Source organism: Gasterosteus aculeatus, chromosome 17 (assembly GCF_964276395.1).
Source record: "Gasterosteus aculeatus chromosome 17, fGasAcu3.hap1.1, whole genome shotgun sequence".
NCBI classification, from domain to species: domain Eukaryota; kingdom Metazoa; phylum Chordata; class Actinopteri; order Perciformes; family Gasterosteidae; genus Gasterosteus; species Gasterosteus aculeatus.
The window spans coordinates 11,683,986-11,711,900 of NC_135705.1; the positions used below are offsets into that span (position 1 = coordinate 11,683,986).

The 27,915-nt window shown below is 39.1% G+C and overlaps 4 protein-coding genes and 1 long non-coding RNA gene across 11 annotated transcripts; 3 read left to right on the top strand and 2 right to left on the bottom strand.

The window, feature by feature from the left end:
* Nucleotides 1-477: 477 nt before the first annotated feature.
* On the bottom strand, nt 478-5,291 carry LOC120835253 (translocon-associated protein subunit alpha). The gene is made up of 9 exons (XM_040204014.2): nt 5,053-5,291; nt 4,092-4,210; nt 3,907-4,000; nt 3,642-3,769; nt 3,147-3,281; nt 2,665-2,741; nt 1,852-1,930; nt 1,443-1,536; nt 478-1,308 (listed from the first exon to the last, which is right to left on the bottom strand). The coding sequence occupies exons 1-9, from the start codon at nt 5,120-5,122 to the stop codon at nt 1,244-1,246; spliced, it is 861 nt and encodes a 286-aa protein (XP_040059948.2). The 5' UTR covers nt 5,123-5,291; the 3' UTR covers nt 478-1,243.
* On the top strand, nt 4,617-5,183 carry LOC144388942 (uncharacterized). The gene is made up of 2 exons (XR_013453201.1): nt 4,617-4,785; nt 4,888-5,183. It is a non-coding gene; the product is annotated as an uncharacterized LOC144388942 (long non-coding RNA).
* Nucleotides 5,292-6,484: 1,193 nt separating the features above from the next.
* LOC144388941 (uncharacterized) lies at nt 6,485-10,448 on the top strand. 3 transcript variants are annotated; one of them, XM_078092210.1, is made up of 6 exons: nt 6,485-6,669; nt 8,133-8,161; nt 8,303-8,365; nt 8,487-8,542; nt 8,620-8,699; nt 8,851-10,448. In XM_078092210.1, the coding sequence occupies exons 3-6, from the start codon at nt 8,355-8,357 to the stop codon at nt 9,085-9,087; spliced, it is 384 nt and encodes a 127-aa protein (XP_077948336.1). In that variant the 5' UTR covers nt 6,485-6,669; nt 8,133-8,161; nt 8,303-8,354; the 3' UTR covers nt 9,088-10,448. The 3 variants fall into 3 exon arrangements, with proteins under 3 accessions (XP_077948336.1, XP_077948333.1, XP_077948335.1); XM_078092207.1 differs by having other exon boundaries at nt 6,512-6,669; nt 8,133-8,243; nt 8,332-8,365; XM_078092209.1 differs by having other exon boundaries at nt 6,520-6,669; nt 8,332-8,365.
* rh50 (Rh50-like protein) lies at nt 10,442-11,903 on the bottom strand. Its single transcript, XM_040204010.2, has one exon. The coding sequence runs from the start codon at nt 11,899-11,901 to the stop codon at nt 10,450-10,452; it is 1,452 nt and encodes a 483-aa protein (XP_040059944.2). The 5' UTR covers nt 11,902-11,903; the 3' UTR covers nt 10,442-10,449.
* Nucleotides 11,904-14,899: 2,996 nt separating this feature from the next.
* arfgap1 (ADP-ribosylation factor GTPase activating protein 1) lies at nt 14,900-27,361 on the top strand. Of its 5 annotated transcripts, XM_040203321.2 has the most exons (13): nt 14,945-15,260; nt 16,401-16,471; nt 16,990-17,099; nt 17,187-17,358; nt 17,673-17,773; nt 17,865-17,951; nt 18,042-18,156; nt 18,259-18,315; nt 18,438-18,470; nt 22,163-22,219; nt 23,258-23,317; nt 23,788-23,843; nt 23,949-27,361. In XM_040203321.2, the coding sequence occupies exons 2-13, from the start codon at nt 16,412-16,414 to the stop codon at nt 24,286-24,288; spliced, it is 1,248 nt and encodes a 415-aa protein (XP_040059255.2). In that variant the 5' UTR covers nt 14,945-15,260; nt 16,401-16,411; the 3' UTR covers nt 24,289-27,361. The 5 variants fall into 5 exon arrangements, with proteins under 5 accessions (XP_040059257.2, XP_040059255.2, XP_040059260.2 ...); XM_040203323.2 differs by lacking the exon at nt 22,163-22,219 and having other exon boundaries at nt 14,900-15,260; XM_040203326.2 differs by lacking the exons at nt 22,163-22,219; nt 23,258-23,317 and adding an exon at nt 18,706-18,735 and having other exon boundaries at nt 14,946-15,260; nt 23,794-23,843.
* Nucleotides 27,362-27,915: the final 554 nt, after the last annotated feature.

A 27,915-nucleotide genomic window follows, 5' to 3' on the forward strand; every position in this document is an offset into this window, starting at 1 on the left:
TCGTTACTCTTGGCTCTCAAAATATTGGGGGCATTTCAAGATTGCCATTATTTTATAACTTTGGGAACAAGTATTTAATTTTGCAGGACTAAAAATTATTGGGGGACAGATTTTGGACTGTTCATTTGTTTAAAAATATGCACGTGTACATTACTTAATCATAGAAGCGTACGGAATATAGGGAGAGTTGCATGGGATAAATTATTAAATATCTTCATATGCAAATGCAGGAGCACAACAAATATAGTGAAAGATAAATGCAGATTAATTACGTTTATTTGATTAACAGTCATATTTACTGTGATATTTTTTACTATCGATCCCCTATTCATTAAGAATTTTTGTTTTACAGCTCCAGATATAACATTTGTATCTATTAGTTGAAATTTTAATAATTTTAAAAGCCCAAACATGATTCTCGATTGTTGAATGTGAGAATGTCTTTCTTTTCCTTATTTTATTTCAGAGAAATTGAGATTGGTTCACCCTTTTATTGTCTTTAAAAAAATCCCAAAAGTGGGATGCAATCTGACACATTGCACCAACAGCCCCTAGCAGAGTTGATTCTCTCAAACCAAGGAGAAGTTACATTCCAACACGCTGAAAAATAACAGGTAAACTAACCTGCAGAAACCTCAAGAGAACACTGTTTAATAAGTTGTAACTGTAGCTGCCATTGCTCCACTGAACCACATTTACACTTTTAGAAACCTCCTATATTTGAATGATTGGTAGAAGCAGAGGGGGGGATCAATGGGGAACGCACAATGGTGTTTACATGATGGGGATTTACCTCATTAAACAAATTAACATGGAACAATTTGAAGCTTAGAAATCCAGTTTACAAAAATAAAAAGGACTTGAAAGCTGACAGGGTGATTTATTCTGCCTTCTTTTTGGGCGGTTTGTACCACAATCGTTTGTTTTTCCACAAAAAGTTTAATGACCCAAGGTTCATCTTTAATCACCTTTCACACACACACACACATACTGATAAAAGTCCCTTTCAATGTGGACTGTAGCTCAGTCCGGTTGGTGTCTAAAAGGCGTTGCTCTGGTCAGAGCATTAAAGTCCAGGATACTCTCTGGTCGTTCTTGCAGCAGGATGCGATTCACACATTTGAAACACTCTGCTCGGGTTGGAGATGTTGATCCACTGTAAATGGGAGTCGGGTTACCGCGGGGCGGAAATTAGCTTTGAAAGCCTGTTGGACAGTAGGATGATGGATGGAAACCGACAGTTTTATTGGTCTGTTCCAGCTGCCCTCTTGGTTCGTTTCCGTGGAGATGCTTTAGGAGAAGCTTTGTCTGTAAACACAATGAAAAGATCAGATTTTTGTCACCACATTTTCATGGAGATTAACAGTAATGTGAGCAAACAGATCACTTGTCTGTTTTATCAGTTATTACTTTCAACAAATAGGGATAGAACATGAACATACTCATGATATTGAGATTCTCCTGAGGAATCCAGCTGATGTCCACATCATTCATCCCACCAGTGCCCCTTTCTATTTTCACAGGGATTCTCTTTTTCTGCAAAAGACAAGTTGTTAGGCAACATAATGTAATCTTAAAACCATTTAATCCAAAAACCTGCTTCAATATCAGTCTCCCTGTCTACGGAGAATATTTCCCAGGGGGGTGGATAGAAATCACCCCATGTTAATGTGCACTCTATTCCATCTGCAGCCATTGATTTGATACACAGGAATTATTCGGTTACATTTGCATTAGATGTGCATTGTTAAAACAGAGGAAATTAATCATCCCACGTGCCAAGTAAATCATGTAGACCAAACGTAAATATCGCAATACAAAGAATAAAAGCATTCGAAGACAAGCTCATACCGTCCGAGTTTCCAGAACCTGGTAAATCCCAAAGAGCATCAGCGACACCAGTCCAGCCAGGAAGATGTACAGGAACATTCTGCAGAACAAACAAAAAAGATTTGTATTATTAATAGTGGAAGAAGAGTTCTTAAGTCACTTGGATTTTATGCATTTCATACTCAATAAGTAATGCGTGGCTCCTTGCTGACTCAAGACGTAATGTAGAGTTTGAATAAATTGCAGTTCATTTTAATGACAACGCATGGGCACAATGGGAAGACATCAAAGTTTCAAATTAGTTTTATTGGCAATGGAATGTCTTTAAATATCTGTAGCAATTGAAGATGGAAGTATGAAAACATTTCAATGACCTTTCCTGTATATTCTGCAGTTGACAGAAAAAACAAGCCATAGGGAATTTGAGATTTTAGGATGCAATCTCTTTGCTTTGCTTTAATAATTTGCTGTTAACAGTGTCTGCCTCCAACACCAGCAGCCAAAATTGTGATAACTAATCTCTTTGTGCTAATTTCACACTTCCTTTACAGGTTCTTACATGCGCTACAATTGTCTGGGACTCCAGTGCTGTGAAGCCCTAGAGAGCTGCATCTAAGTAATACGTGTGCAAAAATAATCATTTAATATTTACATAAAACTGAGATGCAGAAATTAGCTTATGTCAACCTACTGATTCAGACATTTTGGTGCTACTGTATAACAGGCAGTCTTCATTACATTTTTTCCAGTTAAATAATATGACAGAGCAAAAACGTTGTCCTCTTTTCAGTAACAAGTTTCCACGTGATAGAACATGGTAGAAGTAAGCCTTACGTTTCTCCGTCCAGTCCCTCTTCCAGCTCGATAATGTTGACCGTCTGGTTGTAGATGGCAGTCTGAAACACGTTGCCCTTGAGAAAAAGATGTATAAGTAGTAAGCTTTAAATCATGAACTGTTTTTACAGCAGCGCTTTGAAAAAATCTGAACGCCAATATGACTCAGCATCCATTACATCAACAACAGTCAAAACTCATGTTTCATTCAGAAACATAATGACGGTAAGGAACCACCAGTCATTCACATTTTACAAAAACAATAGCTGTTTTATGAATATAAAAGACAAACAATAACTTTTGCTTTGCTGACAATAACTTTTTCGGGTTTTAGTTTTCATGAATCAACAACATATGAGGGGTGCCGTGGTAAAGCTTCCAGCATCCGACATCATCACGTTACACCTTCGCTCTAAAACGTCGACATGAAAGGTTGAGCACCACCATCGTTTCATAAACAAAATAACAAAAAACCTTTCTACCTCAGTGTCAAGATAGTTGAGGAGGATAACCAGACCAAATGGGCGGCCTGCCATGGGCTGAGCTGGGATGAAGGAGTACTCGAAGGAGGCCTGAGCCTGCGGCTGCACCACAGTGCTAAGAGGCAACGCTGTGAACTGTGAACAACACACACAACATTAATGAACTGAATTTGTTGCAATAAACACATAAGGAAACACATAAGACATGTAAGAAAATTCCAATGGTGCAGATTAAGTCTTGTCTTCTATGTGTTAGAAATTGATGTGCCGGCATTAAAATACAAATAGGAAAAACTGCATTAACCTCTATATTTTTCAGAATCATTTTGACATACTCTTATACAATCTCATCCCAAAAGCTTTGAGACACGTATTGAGGACTTTTTGATCATCTCACAATGAAATCAAATCAGTAAGTGATCAAGTTCTTGTATCAGACTGTGTAGTAGAAATGTTTGCCTGTATCAGTAACATTTATATGTTGGCTAGTATTACGTTCTGGATGTAGAACTGGTAGTCTTGAGGGTAACGGAAGGAGGCCTCCAACGACTGAACGGTGAAATCCTGACTTCCCTTGTTGGTGAAACCCACAAGGAACCTCACAATTTCGTTGGCAGGAAACTCTGAATTAATTATGAACACAAATAACAATAATGTTAATAGTAATAAGCGGAAGGAATAAAGCCAGAGAATTGCCAGATGCGTCACCGCGTAAAACAGCAAATTAGGGACAATGTCTTTACTTAATGGAAACACCCACCTTCTCCTGTCATGAAGATGATGGTTGTGTCGGCTTCAGGGTGAGACGATAATAGTTTGTCAGCTGCTTCATCAGAGTCTTCTTCGTCTCTATCCTGAGGAGGGACATCGCATGACATTGTCTCTCGAGCATCAGCATGTAAATCAATGATCAGCTATTCAGCTGCATGATGTAAACATACATACCGACGGTTGCATCTGATCTTCCTCAACAAGCATCTCTTCTTCATCTTCCTCCTCATCCACTGCAGCTTCTGGGTCATCAGCAATGTCCTCATCAGAGTCGGAATCAGCGGAGACTTGACCTGCTCGGGGCAGAAGACGCCACAATATGAGCTACGGTTTTAACATCACAGGAAAGTGTTTACATTAAGACCATCGTCCCATCTCCATATTGATGAATTGTGGTTTCTTGCTATTTAAAACCCGGTACCTGAAGATTTCACCACTTTTGTCAGTCGGTGGGGGGGGGGGGTATTTTTTTTTAAGCATTATGACTTGCTCAATGCAGCCCAATATCGTATTATTGTAATACTACACACAGAAAGACAAACCATGATCACTTCGTGGATTAATTCCAATGCAATGTAGAATGAATGCCTGGGTCTCATGTTTACACAACGTACCTGTTGAAACATTTGGATTAACCTTGACTATAGACAAACCAAACCAAATAAGCAGCAGGACAGGGGGAGGGGAAAAGGCGTAGACACTGTAATGGGAAAATATAGGCACAACCACACTGTGAGTTACCATGCGATCTTTGGTGACGTGTCACAGTAGCACATAGCCGTTAACTGTGAACGCATTCACGAGGACTTTTATTGGGTTAAAATCACCTCTAAAGCCCACGAAGTGAAACTCAACTTCGCTTTTCACGGTAGACATTGTTTGCTTTTTTCCGTTGTTTTTTCCTAAGCTTAAAACAAAACAGCAGCAAAAGAGACGAGATATAACCGTATCACAATGTGTAAACCTGCAGGTAAAACGCCCGTAAAGCGGCAGCGAAGACTTCCAGCTGCTGGAAATGGGCTACTTGACTATGCCACGTCCATACAAACGTGGGGCTGTCTAATCACTTTTTTAACTGTCGCCCTACTCACGAGGCGAGTTGAAGCGTCTGCTTCACACGGAGGACACGACTTACCGAAGGACACCAACCCGCAGGGGAAGGCCACGAGAAGCAGCAACAGCACTTTTGGTCCGAAATTGAACATTTTTGCTATTCGATTGAGGCTGAGGTTAGTAACACATCAGCGTTTAGGAGAGACGAGGAAAGCGGCTGGGCAAGAGGCGGGGTTAGATGACGTAGCCCCGCTTCCGGGGTTAGAGGACGTAGCCCCGCCTCCTGTCTTCCGTCTGAGCTCCATGAGGGACCACTAGAAGGTGTCGTGTGTACTACCTTTTACTAAGGGAGAAAGAGTGAAAACACGTGGCAACTCTCTCATATATTATTTGCTTTCAAACAATATTGTTCAAACTTGAAAAAGACATCCGGCTCTTAAAACTCCAAAGTTGCTCGTTCATTGATTTTATTTCTTATCAAATCACGCTGATCTTTGACTTTCGCACATTTTGCTTTTTTTGCGCAAATGCGTTCTTCACCATCTGAAGTCCAAAGATTCAAATGAATTTCAAGAGTAGTATTAATAAAGATGTTATATTTATTTTGCACATTTTATGTTGTCAATTAAAAAATAGTTTTCCAGTTAGCATTACTAATGATTTAGTCTAATTAATTTGAGTTTGTGTGAACTTTGAATCAGGGTTTAAAGAGTGTATCAAAACAGTGTAGGATGTGTAACACTCAAAAGGCCTCAAGATGTCTCTGTAGCAGCAGGCTGTCTATTGAAATCTAGATGAAACATGGTGGCTCTTTCAGGTTGATGAATCTTTCATTGAGAAGTATCTATGTTATTTATCCAACAGTTCCTTTGATTTGACCAGTTATTCAGTGTTGTTTCAATGGGATGTGTAAAAACACAGTTGAGTTGAGTCTCTGAGATCGTTCTCTGCCATGTATGCATCTAAAGTCCCCTTGCAGCGGTCATCAGGTAATGGTAGAGTCTATTTGGAATTTAGAACATGTTGTAATCAGGCATACAGAGAGCTATATAACCTGGGTTTAGAAATAAAAAACTAAAGAAAATAATCATAATTTCCCCCCCTCAAAAATAGCAGCCAAAATTTAAAAAATAAAAATAAAATAAAAGGTAATAATAATAAAGAAAAAAATGACAGCTGACTTAACAGATTTATAAAACAACAGCATTGAGCTGTTACGTAATGGGACATTTTATTTAAATTCATCCAGTTTCCTTGAATGTCGAGGGGGGAATTTATCCGCTTCAAATATATTGAAATATGACAAAATGCTAAATATGTTGCATAGTCGTGCCAATACATGTGACCATTTACATTTAGATACCGAAATAAATTTTAATGAAAGTAAATGATGTGCAAATTGGTTGTTTTAACAAGTATTCCTCAATATTGTCAACAATAGGTTTACTGCCACACCTTGCTTGCTTTGAAGTTATTTTAGGTCTAAAGAAGTTTGTGGTTTTCTGCAAAAGCACATCCTGCTAAACGTGTCAACAGCGCTTTATGCACCACACTGTGTGAGGTTAAACGCGCAACAGAGGCTGTTGTGTTCATTACATTGGCATTTTAGTAAGAGAGACACAGAAAGAGACGGAGGAAATTGTCCTTGGGTAAAGCTTCGTTGCCATGGGAAAGTGTGACAATTCCACAAAACTCTTTGGTAAGTCTTGATATAAGGTATAGAAACCTTCTTGGCGTACGGGTTGATGTGTAGTTGAAAGTAGTTGTAGGTAACATGCAGTAACATTTGCTAGTGTAGAGTAATACACACGTCTTAGTCTATTTTCTTTTTGAAAAGCTGAATCTTTTGGCAGGGGATAACACAATGTTTTTCTGGATTTTCTATTTAAGTAACATTTTTAATGCCATTGACATTTACATGTCACAAAAGCCTTTTAACTTAAGTAAAGCTTTTGAATAGACCATCCATGCTACGATGTTAACAATATGATTTAACGATTCCTTTCAGACACGCTCTGTTGAAACTGTATCTGAAGGTAGTCAATGAAACACAGATGCATGTTTAAGTATTGCTTAGTGGGTTAATTAGGTCGGTGCTGCTTTGCCTAAAGTCAGGCACAGAAAGTTTTGCACATTTGAATAACAAATATTTGTATGTATATCTCAATATGACATGTTGTATGTAATGATTATGCAATACATCTCGAGTTGCCCTATTAATGTCAGATATTTGCAAATAGCTGTTGCCACTTTGTTGCTAATCTATCTAGTTTCCATTCTGCTCAGTTCTGGTTAGTTTTGAACAATTTGTTGTTCCATTTAAAAGGTTCACACTCAGTAATTTCTGATAATGTATTATTTGTTGATTTTATTTCTAATGGTCTTTGAACAGTTTGATGTCAACAGTTAGGGAAACAATAAAATGGACTGAGACATAAATAGGATTTACATCTTTGTAAATCTAAGATGTAAATCATAGCTCATAGTTTCTACTACTGTGAGTTGCACTTGTTTGCTTTGCAAATGTTTTTTGAGGAAGGAAATGCATCCAACATTTCTTGAGCACACATTCTTGCAGCACATACCTGGTGCACTTCTCTGCAACCTCACAGTTCACACACTCACATATACCATATTGTCTGAGTTAAAACCTCATCTTCTGCAGCAGACAACCGTGCAGATCCACTGAAGATACATTCTACAGGGGATGTAAATCTGCTTTGATGTGTGTTCTATTTCTTTTTTTTCCGAGCAGTAAATGAAACGCATACCCATACTCCTTTAACTGTTGGACATTACACTATACTTTTGTCAAACCTTGTTTCAGCTAGAACTGAAAATATGAGACAAACCCAACCAAAAGACTTTTGTGAAGTTTGTGGACAAGAAGCAGTCAGCTGACCACATGTTTGATACGTACGTAATACGTAAACCATAAACATGATGACATTTTTTTTTTCAACAAATCAGTTTTGTCTCCATGTCTGTCTTTGGTTTCCGCAGGCCTCAAATACGTGTGGTGAGGTTGAAGATAGAAAATGAAAACCTCTAGGCCCTCATCCATTTTGCATGAATATGCATTCTTAGTTGTTGATTTTTCAATGGATATGTCAATATGATTTCAATGCACTATTTTAGTTCTTGTTTCTTTTTTTCCCCAAGGTTCAGAATCTTTCTGCCCTCCGCCTGAGGTAATAATTGGCGTTGTCAGCACAATGCTATTTCTCTCACTATGTTGGAATATTTATTGCTGCATATCAAAACATTCCTCAGGTAAATACTTCACTTTCTTGTAAAAAATCCAGAGAAGATTAATTTTCTGTATCTGACAGTGATTGTATTATTCTTCAAACCGCAACAGGAAAAGGGTTCTGTAAAACAAGCATGAGACAAAGGTATGTATAAGTATTCACTGTTCAATGGAAAAGGCAAATCGATTTCCTCTCTAATGCTCAGTTTCTCAGACGTCTGAACAACTAAACACATATCATCCTTTATGTCCAATTAAAAACGTAGCCCACAGCAGATGCAGGATAATCCTATTTATGGAAACATAAGCTACACCCAGTCAAGTAAGTGCACAGCACATGTGTGTCTCTTTCAATTCCTTTACCTGGGTTGGTTTACAATGGGATGCTGTTTTCCACAGGTACAACTTTGTGCATAGGAGGCGATCCTCAACCCTCTTCCTCCATGAGGGATCAACATAGAGTGAACTCTGAGTCACAGGTACCGTCTCTTAGCTCATTTTCAAAGAGTTTGAGGATATTGTGTTAAAATTAAATAACTTGGCTATGATTCTCTTTAAACCTGTCCTTTGTATCTAATGTCACACATGACATTGCTGTTCTTTGTTTCTCCCTCCCATTCTAAAACTCAGGACTGCTATGCCAACCTGACCGTGAAGGCTCCCAGGTCCCAATCTGGGCAGGTTTCTTCACTGACCCACTACTCTGATGTAGTTCATTTGGTGGAACTGCCAGAGTCAGAGAATGAGGATGAAGGCAACACTGACACCGTAACCACAATATCTGATCTGTATGCTTCCGTGCAAAGTCAGCGCACCAAAACTGTCGACACTGCAAACAGTGCAGAGGCCTACGCCAACCATCTCTGAGATGCCCTAAATCATTTTGTTGTTGTTCATTAAAATCGACAACCCTTTTGTGTAGCCAAGTAGTGCATGTTACACCACTCATGCACACTAACTGAATTGTATTAGTTATATAAGAGTATATGTTTATTATACTTTTTGTCTCTTTCTGTAAGAGCACAGCATTTGATTAATCATTTTTAAAATTGTCTATTTGTTGTTTCTCTGCTAAATTACAATGGTATTTATTGATTGTGTTTACCAAAAAAATAGAAATCATTATTATTAGATGAGTAAATTATACCATTAATCTCAACTGAAATCTTTGTTTTCAACCACACAGTACAGAGGTTACTGTAATGGTCCATCATTCTCACTTACAGGTCAAATTTCATGGTCAAAGTGTTTTCCATGAAGATAATGATCAAAGTATTGACAAACTTAGAGTGTTATAAATTTGGTATTAAGTACAATTTACATAGATCTTGAATAGAATTCTGCTTTCTCCTTGTCCGTGTTAATAATAACCCTACTGTTAAATAAAAGACAGATCATCACAGATCATAAAAGGTGATAAAATTCTGCAACCTTTGTAATGGCAAATGCGGGTAATAACTTAATATTTGTTATCTTGTCTCTTGTGTTATCTTTTTTCTTTAGGACACACTTAATCTTTACTTAACTTAAACAGATAAACAGACTAGTAAACAATATACAAGGGCTTACAGTTTAAATGACGAAACATTGGTAACTGTGGAAATTGCTCGCTCTGCCTTTATTTCCAGAGTAGTTGGCTGGAGATTTGCAATTAGACAGGTATCTATAGATTATAAGACAAGTTTAAAGATGTGTAATGTTTCACATACTATTGATATATGGCTGGATAGCAATAGCTTTTGAATCAAATGGTGCCACCAACACTATTGAAAACTATCAAAGTCCTAAGTAATGAATGCATGTCTTGTTGGCTTGTTGATCATCATACTTTGGCTCTCATTAGGTCTACAGCTTCCACATAAAAGTAACATCACATCAGCTTTGTTGTTGAGATGTGATGTTATGTAGTTTCTTCCGCTTCCATTTTATTAGTATAGCCCAAGATGATAAAGATCTTATAACAACTAAGAAATCGATAAAAGGAAATTCAGTTGATGACTTTATTCAATCATGGATTTAGAATGTTACATGAAGGAAAAAGAGCAATTTATAAAAATGTATATTTCAAATGGAATGTTATTACATATTATGTGAAAGCAAATACATTTCATCCATTAACCCTTTGCCATTTTACACACAATTGTCCACCTGCAACAGTTAACGGCTTCAAGTGAAGGGTTAATATTTAGGTTTAGATTTCAGAAATAAAATTTCCTTTAATGACTGCCTCTATGTCTCGACTGTTGTGTTCATAGAGCTCATTTGTATCTTTTCTTCAAAGCTTGCGGGGGTCTTGAGCCCTTCAACTCTGGCAAAGTCAGAAGGCACGTCAAAGAAAAGCTCATCATCAAAGCAATCCTCATCAGATGGTGCTGCCATGAAGGGCAGCTTCATGACCCAACCAGTAAGCAGCCCACCAACTGCAGAGGCTGCGACGGTGGAGAAGATAGCGGCGACCTGGTAGAGAGCTTGTTCCTGGCCAGTACGACCCAAGCCTGGCTTCAACCCGGGAATCAGCCTCTGCAGTTCCTGGAGCTTTGGATCTCCCTCAGGTGGAGCACGGTGGGAAAAGATCTGGTACATGCTGGGCCCGTAGGTTTCCTCAGTGGCCAGGAGGATGGCACAGATCCCGGCTAGGGATGATATAAGGCCAGTGAGTCCGTGCAGGTTGTGAATGCCACACTGGTCTTGGATCCTCATGTGGTTGGCCAGAAATGGGGTCAGGTACTTGTATCCAAAGAAACAGGCAGTGCAGCCCATGATGCCTAGGGCGTACGCGGCGACAGGGGAAATCATCATGTCCACAGAAGCCCCAACAGTCACGCCACCTGCCAGAGTCACGTTCTGAATATCAGCCATTGTGAGCTTGCCTCTCTTGTTGAACACTGCTGATAGTGCAAACGCAGTGATGGTGGACGAGCTTAGACCTAAAAAAGTGTGGAGAACCGCTCTGTGTTGATCGTCGCCCTTTGAGGTCAGAGCAGAGTTAAATGAAGGCCAGAACACCCAGAGAAACAAGGTTCCCATTAGAGAAAGGATGTCAGATTGATAACTAGTCATCTCTTTAGAGTGTCCCTTATTTAGGCTTGGGCGGTACAGCATAAACGTCACCCCTAGACCAAAGTAGCAGGCAAACAGGTGGATAAGAATACTTCCACCTGCATCCGTGATTCTTATGTATTTCAATACAACCCACTCTGTCACAGAAAAGAGAGGAATCTCCAGTAATGCCATGACCAGCAGCTGAACAGGACTGGTCTTACCGAGAACCGCTCCAAAAGAGATGAGCACCACAGCGCAGGCAAACTCTGCATTCAGCAGGTTGACCACTCCCAGGTGAATTTTACCAGCATAGTAAAACTGGAAGAAACCCTGCACCAGGATCGCCCACTGGATCGCAAATGTAGCCGTCAGAAAGTTGAAGACCATTCCACTGAAGCCATAGAATCGAAAGAAGGCCAGCAGGCACCCGAAGCCTACGAAGATCATCACCTGCACGTCGGCGAAGTAGGGGTAGTCTCGATAAAGGGAGTTCTCCATCGGGTTGGTTGCATTGTTTTGCATCTTTGCATTGGCGTTATCATCATAAGTGACAAAAACAGCATAAAGAACTATCATAACAACCTCTGACACTAGCACCAACGCCGGCAGGCGCACCTGCAGACTTGTAGACCCACGCATGATGGTACTGCTCAACGTTGCTCTCCCACCAGAAGGAAACAAACCTTTATACCACTATTTCATCAGATAAGAGCAGCTACTGGCATTGGATTAGGACAACTCCAATCAGTGTGGACTGTACTTTAATCCTTCCTGTTATACACATCAATCACATCATGTTCAAAGTTAAATCTTTGAAAGCAGGTTTCAAGACCATAATTTAGGGTAAATAAAAGATGACTACGGTTGCTGTAAAACAGATGAATTTGACAAAAAAATGCAAATGAGGGGTACCGATATATAGAACTACAACATGTTGTTGAATTGTAGTTTTATTCCCAATAGTTTTTCATCGATTTCATTTGAAATGCCTACAACACTATTATTGGTGGATGATACATCACTGAAATTATATTAATGCACTTAAAAATAGCTATAAACATAAATACTTTTGCTTAAGATTTACAACAATGGGTCTGATGAGTAAAAGGTCAATCCTGATGACAAACTTAGTGTAGCGGACATCTACCGATAGATTATAAAAATGAAGTGCCTATGAGTAAATCTGGACTAATAAACTTCTTTCAGGAGCTGGTTTTATGACACAAAAGGCAATAAATGATTAATTGCCATAAAGCTGGGACAGTATTAAAGTAGGACTTTGGATCATGGCACTCAAACCGTTGAGGTCAGAGACCCTTTCAATGGCTAATTAATAAAAAATTATTTTCCTTAATATTCACAGCTCAGTTCAGCTTTAAGTTTTTTTGATAGTTGTAGTTGTAGGAATTCCCTGTATTGTATATAGAGTATAAATATATCACTTTTTATAAAGTTTATAAAGTATTGTAATGTCATGGCAGCCAATTTGATCTCAACAGTCAACATCAATTCCATTAACGTTATCCATTCATTTATTATGAATCTAGGTGATCACACATATGAAATTAAGATTTAATTGGTTTTCCCCATTTTTCAAATTGGGTGGCATTCTAAATTGAGAAAAAGTCAGTGAAACTGCTTGTTGCTTGGATGGACATCGTAACTTGCTTATTATCAAACCCAGATGCTCCATTTTTGTTATTTTCAATATTGATTAGATGAATGTATTCAGGTAAAACCTTTAATTTAACATTGTTTCACCTTTTCATTAGTTTTACTTCACTATTGGCTGTGTAAATATACAGGAGATGCAAGTGTGTTTGTTTTGTGAAGTTTGAAATTTTGAAGTAATTCAAAATGCTTTAAGGCTAATCAGCTGGCAATAATGTAATTATTAATAAGACTTGATTAGAAAACTTTATTAATACCCTTGGGGAAACTCATTTGCCACCAAAACATTTGTACAGACTCATACAAAAAAACAATAGACACAGTTCACAGAGCACAACAGACAAGAAACACGTTACAAGGAATAAACCAGACCAGAAGATGCCTTATAAAACATAATCAACATCAGAAAGATGCTAAACCTAAAGGTGTTCATTCAAAAAATCGAACTGCCACTGAAATAAAAGACTTCCTGAGTCACACGCTGAACTAACTTCTGAGTCCATTAAAAACACTGTGTAGTGGTTGGCCTTCAAAGGAAAAGATTGGTTTTTAACTTGGCCCTTGTTCTCTTTGACCTTTAGTGAGTGGAAGGTCAATGACTGAACCAGCCCTTCTGATCAGCTCATTGATCCTGTTTTTGTTATTCGTAGAATTAATTTTCACTACACAAGCTGACAACTTCCCGTTTATAGGCCAGGTCATTGCCTCGATTAGTAGACCAACCAAGGCAGCGTCATCTGAGAACTTTTTACACCTGCTTCTTCCTACAGTTGCTGAATTCAGTTTAGTTGCTTTGGTTTCAGTGTCCTCTTTTTTTTATTATGCTGTATTATCTTATCTTTTTTACAACAGCTAATACTCATAGAATAAGTTAATAAGGTTAAGCTAGGGTCAATACATTTTTCAATAATATATAACGTGTCAAATTGTACTCCACCAAACGATAGAGCAGAGTCTTAATGTGATGTGGCCAAATTTATTTTTCGTCCGGTTTTCGTGCACATTAGATTAAACCAGTGGTTCTCAAACTTTTTCTGTCGGGCCCCACTTTGGAGGAAGAAAATGTTCGGGGCCAACTGCCCCAAGAAAAATGTAACAAAATGGTCCATGCTGAATTTTTTATTGAAATAACATTTTGTGACTCCATGTGTGCTTTTATTCATAATATAATAAAAAAATTTAAGTCACTTTTATAGATTTTTCCAGACTGCTCCATCAGACAAAAACAAACAAAGTCAATCACAGTAATTCCACTTAAGGCAGTGAGTACACATCCCCATGGTGTGACTCAGTGACACATTGTGATGTACCATTTCAAAATCAAAGCCTCTCAAAATACCGTACATGAGCCAACTTCCTTCAAGCCTCTCGAAATGCCACCTCTGTTGTTTACTGGATACTAGAGATACTTCCTGTTACCAGTAGGTGGTGCTATGACTTCAACTTTACTTTTCTTCAGGCCCAGAGTCTCATCAAACATGTGTAAATTGGAAAGAATTCGATAATGTGGAGTAGTTACAACGGTTTAGTTGTTCTTGGCAAAGAATCAACTTTCCCGATGTACCCTCTTGCCACAGATTATCGGATTCTTATAATATTCAGTGAAACATCATCAAGGTTTTAACTCTCTGCTAAGAGCTTTTGAGAGGGATCAGATTAACCTTTGAGGAGCATAACCTGTGAGCAGCACCGTGTAATTTAAAAAACATTCAACTTCCTGTTGCCACCAGGTGGCGCTATGACTAAGGTTAAAAATGATCATATAGATGTCTACAGGGGGGGAAGTTCATGCTATATGAGAAATATGGAGCAGATTAGAAAAGTATGGTCGAGTTAAAACAACTTAAATTTTCATGGTGAATGGTGTTTTTTTGAAAATGCTCCCTACACACATAGTTTAGAATTCCTTACGGCAAAATGCAATTTTAAAAATGCACATTTTGAACGATTATCTGCAGCGCCCCCTATTCTTCAAATATTCTGAACAAAGGAGGATGTGCCCCACAGTTTTAGAACCACTGAGTTATACGCTCCGACGCAGCCGAGGCGGCAGAGAGCAAAGAGAGTGAGGAAGATACATGTAAACAAAGACGAAGAAGAGGAAGCTTGACTCCCATGATGCACCGCACTGCCAACGTATGCAAACAGGAACATGGCTACCGGTATTTAACATCAGAAGCCCGTCGTTACAACAAACTTCTGTTGACCTGACACCGTCTGTGACTGAATTTTCTGTGCCTCCGCCACAGAAGAAAAGCCTTGTTAGAGTATTTCTTAGAGCAGACCTTCTGAAAACAGCGTCGTCGTTGTTCATCAATCACAGACAGGTAACGATTCAATTAACGTTAGCTCGGTTCGGCAGCTAACGTTAGCATTGTCAGTAGCACATCAATTCACTTACCATTTTAATTATTAAGTGAAATGTCCACGTGCAAATACGTTTTTAATGATACAGGTTCAACGTAAAATCAGCGTCTTAACGCTTTGCTAGTATGCCGTTAAATGGACACAGAACCCGATATAAACCTTCTGTAACGTCAGTATTTGTTATTGTTGAGCGGTGACACGACTGCATTTCTGTCAGCAAACCACGAATAGTTTCAACGTTTGTGATTTCATTCCAGTAAGAGACGGACGTCACCCTGACTTCTGTGTTGTAATTACTGTTATTTGCCTTTAGGCCTTGCTTCAAGTGTCTCACTAAAAAGCAGATTAGCAGCATCGCTATTGTGGACAAATGAAAACTGACTGTTCCTAGAAAATATCCATAAAGTCTATCCATATGTCTTATCAATTTACTCCTATAAATCTCCCAAAGTATCAAAGCTTGACTAAGACCTGACACATTTCATCCTATTGAATGGTGTCTCCTAATGGAGCGATGCTGGTTTGAGGAATGTACACTTATCAGTCGACTGCGAGTTTTCTTGCTGGCTCAAATTCACCTGTCAGCATGGATTTATGAGCCTCTCTGTGAAAACATTGCACCTGTCTGAGAATCTCACAGTTCCAATCCACCTTAAAACACACGTTGCGCTGTATATTGTTCCGTTTCTGGAATTTGGTTGATGAAAGAGAAAAACAAATATCATGGCTGTTTAGGGATTACAGCTCTTTATTGAGTGAATGTATTGGTACGCAATCTGTTTTCATAGTATCCTGGTACTTGCTTCATTATTCATCATCTTTAATTTAGGTCTTTGTGATGACAGTCATTGGTGAACTGTATTATAATATAATATTATATATAATATTATTTGAAAATATTTAAATGTTAAAGAGACTACATTAGCAATGTACAATTTCATTGCGCCAAATAGTGCTTAAAATATAAATTATATCATTCATCCAATAATAGACAATTCTTTAAGGAAGTAGCTGATCTAAAGTAGTATAGTATTTATCTTTTGAACATGGACAATGTCAAACTATGCTCTGGGAACTTCTCCTCTACCATTGTCTTTCAGTGTGGGTCAATATGGCGAGTCCAAGGACCAGGAGAGTTCTGAAGGAAGTGAGAACCCAAGACGAGAATAATGTAAGCCTTTACAGCAGCGTATTCATATGGCTAACCTTTTCTTCTTTGTCACCCCACAGAACCCTTATATCTCACATAGCTGTTGGTAGCAGGTGTTTGGGATGCTCAAGTAGCACAATTTCCCAACCAATCACAAGTTCCCCTGCTTTCATCAATGATACAAATAAATAGTGATTAAATAGTCATTTGGGGTCCAAATCTCACTGCCGGTGAACGTCTTGTTGGCCTTCATCTTTAGTGAGAGTATTGGACAGATATGCTTCCTAAACTAAAAGTAAAAGCCCAACATGAATACATGTAGTGTTGTTCTATTTACTGAACATTCACTTCACTGTAAAATTATTATGTTCAATGTTAACACATGGGGTTGATTAACGTATTTCGTACTATGTATAGTTTTCTTACGGATACAGAATCAGGCTACATATAATCTTCAATGTACAGAAGTCTGTCAATCCCTCCCTGTAGTTGTTCCATAAGAAATGTGTATATGTATTAATTGTTCAATTGTTTTTCAGCTATGTTTTGAATGTGGTGCTTTTAACCCTCAATGGGTTAGTGTGACCTATGGTATCTGGATTTGTCTTGAGTGCTCTGGCAAGCACAGAGGCCTGGGAGTCCATCTCAGGTAAGAATACTGCAATGTATTATAGCGGTGAGGATTTTTGAGATCTTGGATTTCCTGATAATGAGTAACGTTTTTCTGCCGTTGCAGTTTTGTGCGCTCTGTCACCATGGACAAGTGGAAAGATCTCGAGCTTGAGAAGATGAAAGCGGGAGGAAATGGAGCATTTCGTCTATTTCTTGAACTCCAACATGATTATGATCCCACCTGGACGTTACAGGAGAAATACAACAGCAAAGCTGCTGCACTCTTTAGAGACAAGGTGAGGTGTGCAGCCATATAAATCTTTGATTAATTTCTTGCACATTTCCCATTCAGGATATTAAGCATGTCATTTGTTTATCAGTAATCCGTATGTCCATAAACAAAAACAGATCGAGTAGTAAAATGCTTAAAGCAGGAACTAGACTTTAAACTCCTATTTGCCAGTGTGTATACCAGATAAGCTAGTTATCTTTATAGTGAACGCTGTTATGGCAGAATTATCTAGTTTTTCCAGAGGCTCCTTTGAGATAGCTAAGTTGTTTAAGTGTCTTATTACAATCATATTAATGGATCCTTTTTTGTATATAACAGGTTGCAACTTTAGCAGAGGGTAAGGAGTGGTCCATTGAGACATCCACTGCCAAAAACTGGACATCCCCTCAACCCAAGACCAACCTGTCGGCCTCCCATCGGTAAAAGGGATTTTTAACAAACTCACACTACGGGCAATGGCGGACTACAGGACCGGTTTTAAAGCAGTGAATTTGTGCTTCTGTCAAACAGCTCTGGAGGACCTGGCCAAAGCTCAGCAAAACCTGGTGACAAGGCTTTTGAAGACTGGTTGAGTGATGACGTTAACTCATATCAGAGGTGAAAGCCTAATGTTCTTTACATTTCTTTTATAGTGCGATTGTCTTCGGGTTTCTTTGAATTGAGTTTTATTTCTTTATGCCTCGTTAGTGGAGGGGGCTATAGTGGGAATCAAGAGAATCGGTATGTTGGCTTTGGCAACACCGTGACCCCAGAGAAGAAAGAGGATGACTTCATCAACAATGCCATGACTTCTATTTATTCAGTAGGTCACAGTAAATATCTCTTATCCGAGCTATACTTTTTATTGTATTTTTCTCCCCCTTTGGCAATTTCACAGGAGGAAATCTTTTTCTTTTTCTTGCAGGGCTGGAGCAATTTTGCTGTCGGAGCTAGCAAGTTTGCTTCTATTGCTAAAGATAATGTAGGTATATTCATTGCTTATTGGTTTTGTTCTGTGTCAAATTTTATTTAGATTTTGCAGCATTGAAAATATTTAAATCTGAGAGATGCCTCACTTGTTTTTGTATTTTTCCTCCAATATAGACATCTAAACTTGCCAACCAAGCAACCTTGAAGGTAAGACTGATTTAGTTATGGGTTACCTGTTACCAGTACTACTCCTTTTTGTCAGTCAAGATTACATTCATAGTTTCCCTCTGACAGCTTGGTTTTGTAGAATAGATCCCCAAGACCCATGGTGTTTAAAAAATGTGTGCTAGTCTGCTTGGAAACTCTCTTGCCATATAATGTAAATTTCAAGCTGCAATAACTGTGACTACCTTTATAATCTCTGTGCCTTCTCTGGACGTAGTTAAAGGGCTATAACGCTCCCCCAGAACCGGTAAAGCAGATAATAGGAGCATGGCGCTTTCTGCATCATGTTTTTATAAGATTTTATTTTGATTTTTGTTAGCTTTTCTGTGCTTTGGACTTTCATTTCACAGCACAAACATATCTTTGCAAAATGGTGAACGCCATCTTCATGTGCTTCTGCTTGTATAACGTTTTACTGGGGCCTATACTTTACGTTCATTGGTAACCTGTGGGAGACAGTTTGTAACTGTATTGTGGTTTTAAGTCCTCCTCCCAAATATACAAATGTTGTTCCATGAAATACCCCCCCCCCCCCCCCCCAGATAGTTGCTTATCCATTCATGCATGACAGTTTTTGTGTTGACTGCTAACCGTACCGTAAAAGTGTAATGGTATGTAAAAAAATTAAGTTTAGAATTAATTCTGATCAATGCAGAGCAACATTTTTAATTGGTTATTTTCTATACAAAAGGCAACAAAAAATCATTATGGAAAAGTTGAAGCTCTATTGTAATCGTATTTCCTGCATAGATGAAGCCATCTACTGGAGACTTAAGTCGTAGCCATACAACCAAGACATGTCTACTTGAATATGTGCACAACCCAGAGTATATCAGGCAGCACACACAAACACCGTCTCTCTGACACCCAACACTTTTCAGTTAGTTGCTTAGCAGCCTCCAGGCCCCCTTACTATTGGCATCTGCCCGCACGCTTATAGAACTAGGGTTACAATATCGTGTTCTAACTGACAGCCACGCCTAATCCTGTTGATAACCTACGCCTGCCCAGGTAGAACACAACTTAACTGGATAGAGCCGTGGCCACACATGGCCAGCACCTCTGGAGACATCATGTGGCCGTTGCCTCTCCCTGATTCCTATTATTTGTTTGGCCGGTATTTCGGTCCAAAATCTTATTCTGAGATTTTTGGGCATGGCGTTATTCAATTCATTTTATTTTGTATAGCCCAAAATCGCAAATTACAAATTTGCCTCAAAGGGCTTTACAGTCTGTACACATACAACATCCTCTGTCCCGAAACCCACCATCAGCACAGGAAAAACTCCCCAAAAAATGAAAAAACCCTTCCAAGAGGGGAAAAAAGGGAAGAAACCTTAGGGAGAACGTCAGAGGAGGGATCCCACTCCCGGGATGGACAGACTACAATAAATGGCATGTGTACAGAATGAACAATGTATAATACATGCAATTCCTATGACAGAAATTATTCAAGTAATTGTGAGTAGTAAGCCAGGCGCACAGCAGGACCACTGCAGGGGCAACCACCATCAGAGAGAACCACCATCTACAGAAGCCTGTGGGGAGGGAGAGCACAGAGACTTTAGGAGAGGGTAATGTTGGTTTACGAGTACAGTAATATGATTAATATCTAAAATAATAATGATGATGATGATGGCAGCAGCAGGCGTCAGCAGGGCCACGGCAGGTGTCAGGACCAGGGTCCAGAAGGAACTACGATCTACGGAGACCTGATAGGGGAGAAAGCACAAAAAAACTCCCGGAAAGAAGCTGAATTAGTCATGTGCATTAATAAAACGTGAATTATGGTAGAACGAGAGCGTGAGAGAGGAGCTCGGTGTGTCCTAAGAAGTCCCCCGGCAGTCTAAGCCTATAGCAGCTTAACTAAGGGCTGGTCCGGGCTAACCTGAGCCAGCCCTAACTATAGGCAGAATCAAAGAGGAACGTTTTAAGTTTTACTTTAAAAGAGCTGACCGAATCTGCCCCCCGGACTGAAAGTGGAACCTGGTTCCACAAAAGAGGAGCTTGATAACTGAAGGCTCTGGCCCCCAGCCTACTTTTTAAAACCATAGGAACAACAAGTAACCCAGCATCTATGGAGTGCAGCTGCCTTGTAGGGCAATAAGGTTGTGGGTGAGGAGAAGTACTTTCAAATCTATTCTTGATTTAACAGGGAGCCAGTGCAGAGAAGTTGATACAGGAGTGATATGATCCCTTTTCTTAGTTCTTGTTAATACACGTGCTGCAGCATTCTGAATCAACTGGAGAGGCTTACTTACTATTTACTGTTATGGTGTGTTTACACCAAACACGGCACAGAATTCAATACAAAGTCTATGCACAGACACGATGAAACTGCGACACACCAAATGTGAAAGTTGGCATTTTTCAACTTTGGCGTCACTTGGGGGGAGGTGATAAACCACACCCCCTCTCCGTCGCATCCAGTGCAAATGACGCGATTCATGCGAATTGACCCAAAGTGACCGTCTGATAGTATGCGGCGGGTTTAGGGCGTTTGAGGCGAAGAGAAAAGTCAAGTTTTTTCACCATTAGGCTGGTATTAGGCCTGCAAAACACCCAACAAACCCCACAAGTCAGAATCTGCCACCAGTTCGTCCCCAGTTGACATATTTTGTCAAAATTTTCAAGCTTCCCCTTATCACGTAGCAACAGTAGTAGAGGGCTCTTGTGCTCTGACAAACCGGAGGCTCCTATTTAAAGTAGGAGGAGGAGGCGCCAGGTCAAGGTGTCTCCGTGCAACCCTGCATGCTGTGAGTTGATATTGAGTTCCAGCCTGATTTCCTCGCAGCAAGGCTCCACATGGAAGCACCAAATGTGACCCCTCTGCTGCCGGCACTGAATCGTGTGGAGCATTGCGCCGGCTAGTGGCAGCACTCTCAGTGTGGTCCGCGCTGAGGCACTTTAAACCGCCGTTGTGAGGATCCGTTCCATCAACGAGGCCGGGACATGACAGGCGCTGATAAAGTTCTTGAAGTGGGGATGAGCAGTCATTAGGTAACTGCTGTACACTGAAGAGAGAGAGGCAGACAGCGTATGTGTGTGTGTGGCCTTATATATTCTGGGTCCACACAATTCAGCTATCTGATTGGTCGGCTGTGCTTTTTAGTGGCCAGATACGTGGTCACGATTGGAGGACAGAATTGCCCTCAGAGACCCCTGCAAGTTAGAACATGAATCCTATACGTAGTTTCTTTGAAGAACTTAAGAAGCAGAGTAGAAAAGCATATAGACAAAGACTTAATCCTCTAGAATTCTCGGGTATCACTTAACTATACATAAATAAATCATATGCAGTGTTGCCTCATTAGAGAAGGTAGCTTGACACGTTTTTTTAAAAAACATTACACCCTCTAGTGCAGGGGTCTCAAACTCAAATCAGGTGCGGGCCAGATGCAGCCCACTTTGACCGAACGTGGGCCAGACCATTACGGTCGACAAGGGGACGCGGTGGTGAACGGTACGGTCGATGGGGGGGTACGCCAAAGTCTGTACCCCCTGGCGGGCCGCACCGGATGCCCCGGCGGGCCGGAGTTTGAGACCCCTGCTCAAGTGCTTGCTCAGTGTCACGGTGAATGGGAATGCGAATGTCACTTCATGCAGTTCAGTGTTCTACTGTGAATGTTTAACTGTTTCATTCAAGTGAATTCTCCTCTCTGACTTCCAACTAGGCTGCAGAATTAGGACAGACATTAAATGAGAATGTTATCAAACCCACTCAAGAAAAGGTAACATTGATGTTTGAAGTTGTAGATTTGGTGGTGGGATAGAGTCCTTTAGGAGGAAAAAAACAGCTTCAGATGTGAATGTGCTATTTTCTGCACTGCTTGTCCTTGTCCGTTTATCTGCTTTATGCCTGCTAACATTAGACGACAAAAGCTGCAGTTTCAAAGCTGCAAAAAAAATCCAACCTTTTGATCTCTCTAGTTAGTGACTCAGCATTGACATTTGAAGAAGTACACAGCTTCAAAATGTTTATTTGAGAACGTATATGAGTCAGATTGAACTTTAGGTCATGGGAGGAGGCTTAAAGTACATTTAAACATTTGGAGGAACCAAAGTATATATCAGATCTCATGTCATTGAATGTTGTATGTCATTTTTCTTTTTTTAAACTAAAATAGCAATTAATATAGATGTTTGTCACATGTGTTTTCGTAACACTGAAACATATAGAGCATGTTAGCATAATAAGATGCTACATTTAAAATGATTCTGTTTCAAATGCGGGTCAAACCCACCGTGACAAATAATGTACATCTATATGGCAAATATAATTACCCATTCATCTAGTAGAAACTATGAAAAAATCTTATGCGGCCTTAATTTTGTAAAAAGTAAAGCTTAATGAAAGTTCTCTTTCACCCTTCTGTGTAATGGTTCCTGTGTGGGTTTGATTTACAGATGGTGACTGAGAAACTATTTAAAAACTAGGAAAAAAATGTTTTTGTCTTCTTATGTACAGTTTGCATCTGTGATTTAAGGTATCTATAGGACGCGCTTTTGTGACACTTCTTGCTCTGTGTCTGATCGGTAATGGCTCCTTTTACTTTCTGTTGAACTCTTGAAGACTAACCTTTTGTTGGAATCAGACAAAACAACAAAATGTTGTTTTTATCATGTTGACTGTCAGGGCCCTTAACAAAAGACAACCCTTTCCTCACCATCAAAAACAAACTGCTGCTTATTACATGTAATTTAGACCAACATATGTGGATGGATGTTGTTATTTTTAATAGTTGTTAATAACGATTTGGCTCATTCAGGTAAAAGATGGCAAATTTCTAGATGAAATGGCAGTCGGCATCACTGGGCTGGCAACCAAGGTAGGCTGGGCAGACCTCTGCCACGCTGTACAGATGCTAAACCAGTCTCCCAAGGCAGAAACAGCTGCTCTGATCCATCACTCATAACTTATAATACCAGCTGCATAACATAAAAGGAGACTGGTTTCGCTGTGATGATGAATGTTTGAACAATTCTAATTTAATGTCATCTCTTTTTCTTGCCGCCATTTTTATTCTGGTGGTGAGTACTTAGTGGTCAAACCTGATATATGGTGCTAGAAACCATTTTATTCTCTCTTGTATTACTGCCTCTTAACTTGCTAAAAATATAAATGCAATAAAATAATATTTTTAGTAGTTGTTTATTGATTTATTCATAATTATCCTTTTAACCCCCATTAGTGTTTACCATTGGATTTTATTTTCAGATTGATTAAAATTCCATTTTTTTCTTCAATGTTTTAGCACTTAAAGTAACAGTATCTTAAAAGTTGGGTTCTGTTCCTTAGGTTCAGGGAGCTGGTTCAAAGTTGACTAATCTGTTCATGGGAAAACCAGAGGATGGGTAATAATAACAACTTCATTCTTCAAATATTCCAACATACAAAATATTTTGCACAGTGTGAATTTAACGCACGGCAAGATAAGAGTGTCTTTTGACTGTGTGCAGGTCTACTGGAGAGAGCTACCAGAACATGGATCCCACTGAGGGATATCAGGGAAGTTCTAGCCAGCCGGTCTCAAAGGACTTCTGGGAAACCTTTGGCAGCAGCAACTCCTTGAAGGCCAAGAAGTCACCCAGCAGTGACAGCTGGACCATCGCAGATAATTCTGCAAAGAAGAGCTCTGACAGTTGGGACAATTGGGGCTCCGAAGCAGCGTCCAACAATAAACACAGCACAGAGGAGAGCTGGGAAGCCTGGGACAACAACTGGGAGAACGCAGATGGTAAGACGAAGAAGAGTCCCACAAAACCTGCTGAGGAAACCTGGGATAATGCAGACTGGTAGTGACCTCTCAGCCATACATCCCCTCACCCTTTTCCCCACTCTGGCCTTTCCCCCATTTCTCTCCCTCGCTTTCTCTGTTCATTTTACTGGCACTTTTTATGGAAAGAGCTTCCCATCGATCCAATCAAAATATATTTATTCTAAAATCAATGAAAAAACATAAATGAAGCCCAAGTTAGGTTCTGCTCATTGTTAAAGGGATATTCTTCAAAATATAAAACTATACTGACTTCCAGTCATGTATTTTATTGTAAATGGCCTTTCATCAGGAAGTAAAAATGAATCAGTGTAGATATGGTCATAACTTTCTTCCTGAGTTCAGTACTCTTAAAGTTAAATAAGCCACTGTGCATACGGCGCAGGTTCAATAATAATGGTTCTCAATTCAAAGTAAAACCAATCCATGACTGAGCATATATGACACTGTAAATATATATTATTGTAAATACAGGATGATTTACTGAACAACAATTGCAAAATGCTTGTTCAATCAAATTCATTTTTTCTGCCCATGGACCTTTTGCACATTAAGGCCTTTAACTCAAATTTACTCAAATAAACAAACAACCAGCTGACTGTCACCAATCTGATTGAGTACGTACAATTTAAGATAAATGATCTAAGGTGTAATAAATTGGACCTACAGTAAATTACATTTGTAGTATTGTTTGCTGTTTTCTCCATTTTTCTGTTTTGTTTAAAATGTGTAAACAGTATCGGTTTTTATGAGCAGAACTGGATTGTTAAAAGTGGAATTCGTTGTGTCCCAAACAAATAAAGCTTATCAATATTTGCCCCTTTTCAAGTTGTAAAATGGTTAGGTTGGTGTTCACGTTGTTGTCGCTCCGACTTCTGACTGTTGACACTAATTTTGATTGGATGACTTTTTCAGTCTTCAGCTTCAACAGCTCAAGACCTTTCTGCGACTCATTTCCATCATTACAACATCATTTTAGGATTTTGTTATACAAGTAATTATACTTTATTCTGCAACATATTAATTTACCACATTATTTTGTACATTACTGCTTAATCTAATTGGGTTGAGAATATTTTGAGAAAAAATATCCCAGAGATCAGTGACAAAGTCCAATTCTGAAGCATTGAATAAAATATCACAATGATAATTATTAATCTGCTAGTGGATTTACCTGATTTTAAAACAGGCTGGTATTTTTTTTAATTTAAACTTTTGAATACAGGTCATCCTGACCATGTAAGCTCAAATTCCAGTTATCCTCTTATGAGCATAGCCGTTGAGCAGAAACGCCACTTGTTGGTTAAGCTGTTCATTTCTAACTTTGCAGGTTTCCTTTTGACATTAAAGTATTTTTAGACCATTACTTAATTAAATGTGTTGTGGATAATTACACACACGTCTCATTGCGCATGTACTGCGCATACTGTGGAGCTTGTGTTTCAATGACTTGACACCGATGTTGACTGCCTGTAACTTGTGATCTCAACAGAACTGACTGGTCATTGTAAAATTCATCTCTCATAAAGCCACTCTTGTGTTCTCCACATCTGAGTCATTGCAGCACCTTTGGCATTGTGTGTTGTGAGGATTTGGTATAACGGATATTGGTCGCACTCATCAATGAGGCCTGACATACGCTGGATGATTGGACGGTCATAGCTCTCTCACACATGTTATGAATTTATTCAGCAGCTGCACTCAGAGATGCTAATGTGTCTTAAAAATATATCGTTTTAACAATTTGAAATGTAATCTGTGAACCTGTAGTAAACCTAAAATTCAAGTGAGCCATCATGGTTTAGAACTAGAAGGATATTGACTCTCCCATTTGGCCTTTAATTCCCTATAATATAAGGTAACCCTAATTGTCATAGGTGATGCAATGGCATCAAATTAAAGTCCTGTTAAATACATTACTTTAACAGAAAAATTAAGTGAAAAGACATCTTGTCATCTTTGTTGCACATTCATTGAGGCTGGGTGTCTGTAATCATTGGCTAGTAGTTATTGTGACTGCTCACACAGCAGTTAACCAGTGCAGTGAAGCTGCTGGATTAATAGGGTGCTACAGCGCTTTGCTGCACCTCTCTAGGCATTCCTATCATAATAATGATATTTCACTAGCGCAAGCTTTAATGTGAAAATGTTGTTTCCTGGGAACCTTATTCCATGCTCATTTCCTACCTCTAAGAAGTCTTCAGTTTACATCAGATTTTTGTTGTAGTAGGGAAACTTTGGGGGTTTTCTGAACCTTTGAGCTTTGAGCTTTTTTTTGGTGGTCACTCCTCGAACATTTGTGTTGGTGAAACTCTGTCGTCATGTGTACTCGGTCATGTATTGAAAAACCTTCAACAGCTGTGATTGTTTTTCCTTGATGCCTCGTGGGTTTCGGATACAGTGCAGTGTTCATATTGGTAAATTATCATGAAATAACATATTGTTAGCGCCACAATTCAGCTCTGTGTCAGTCATTTAGATTTTTTTTTATTGTATGATGCCACAATTTAAAATGTAATAAACTGCCAGAAAAAGTATGGAAGATTTTGTGCTGTTACATCTGAGGTTTCCCTAGAAACATTTTAACAGCCACATGTCTGTAATCTGTTTGATCTTAGAGTTCTAAAATACTAGACATGTTTATGGTGGATGTTTAAGGTCACTGGTATACACGAAACACTTATTGACTGCAGAATGTGTACATAAATGCATCCAAAAGGTCTTGATTTTAGGTCATGTTTTTTTTTTTCTACACATCTGAAGCCAATTCTAAACTTTAACTTTCCAGAGCTTTCCAGACTTTTGGTCTGTGCCTGTCGAACATTAGAGATTGGGTACGTCCGTATTTGTTGATGAAACTATGTCAGAAATGTTATTTTTAATGTCATGCATGAGATGTTATGTGGAACTAAATAGCTGTTGCTTGAGTTTCAAAAGTTTCCTCAGTGAATTTGAGTGCAGTTGTCTGCTTTTCTCCTACAAGTGTCACCAGCAGCCCTCCCATGAGGCGAGCCTGTGTTACCTGCTCAGTTGAGGCTGAGGATATTCTACTTGTACACATGGTTTCTGTGTTGAATAAAACTATTGTGCCGTGAATGCCATTTGCTGTCTGTGTGGAGCGGAATCCAGTAATAGTAATTCTTGATAACCATAAACATGTTTTATATAGCCATATATAAATGGAACATTTGAGTGTTATTTTGGGGGGAAATCCAGGTTGTCTAATAATGGTCCAGTTTGTTTGGGAACATTTGACTCATGGTCAGTATTTAATTCACCAGTAGACAACAACATTGTTACATGGATAATTATAGCAGCACTTTTTTTGCCTGTGAAAGTGCAGCGCACAAGTGTACTGTCACTATGATGGAGTTGTATCATTTGTTATTCAACAAAGTGCTTAAAGCAAGTTAATGAACAATGCCCAAGGTAGGAAAATAAACTAGTACTCCTTTTGTAGGGTTTCGGTTAGTGTTATTATAATGTTATCGGACACAACAAGCTGATTATACCTCTGTCCCTGACATTCAATATAGGTACATCTCTAAAATAGAAATAGTAAAACAGTATGGATCTAGCTTATGACTTGTTTTTTCCCCAAATGATGATGTTTTTCATCGTTATAATTATTTATAATCTGTATTTTAATG

Bases quoted from the DNA above. Each gene is read 5' to 3' on its own strand.
- LOC120835253 (XM_040204014.2), bottom strand. From the start codon at position 5,122: ATGTTCAATTTCGGACCAAAAGTGCTGTTGCTGCTTCTCGTGGCCTTC. The intron at 4,211-5,052 runs GTAAGTCGTGTC...TGCCCCGAGCAG, and splicing joins CTGCGGGTTGGTGTCCTTCG to GTCAAGTCTCCGCTGATTCC. The intron at 1,537-1,851 runs GTATGAGCTTGT...TGTCTTTTGCAG, and splicing joins AGGTTCTGGAAACTCGGACG to AAAAAGAGAATCCCTGTGAA.
- LOC144388941 (XM_078092207.1), top strand. From the start codon at position 6,636: ATGGGAAAGTGTGACAATTCCACAAAACTCTTTG. The intron at 6,670-8,132 runs GTAAGTCTTGAT...TTTTTCCCCAAG, and splicing joins CAATTCCACAAAACTCTTTG to GTTCAGAATCTTTCTGCCCT. The intron at 8,700-8,850 runs GTACCGTCTCTT...TCTAAAACTCAG, and splicing joins GAGTGAACTCTGAGTCACAG to GACTGCTATGCCAACCTGAC.
- rh50 (XM_040204010.2), bottom strand. From the start codon at position 11,901: ATGCGTGGGTCTACAAGTCTGCAGGTGCGCCTGCCGGCGTTGGTGCTA.
- arfgap1 (XM_040203321.2), top strand. From the start codon at position 16,412: ATGGCGAGTCCAAGGACCAGGAGAGTTCTGAAGGAAGTGAGAACCCAA. The intron at 17,952-18,041 runs GTGAAAGCCTAA...ATGCCTCGTTAG, and splicing joins GACGTTAACTCATATCAGAG to TGGAGGGGGCTATAGTGGGA. The intron at 23,318-23,787 runs GTAGGCTGGGCA...TCTGTTCCTTAG, and splicing joins TCACTGGGCTGGCAACCAAG to GTTCAGGGAGCTGGTTCAAA.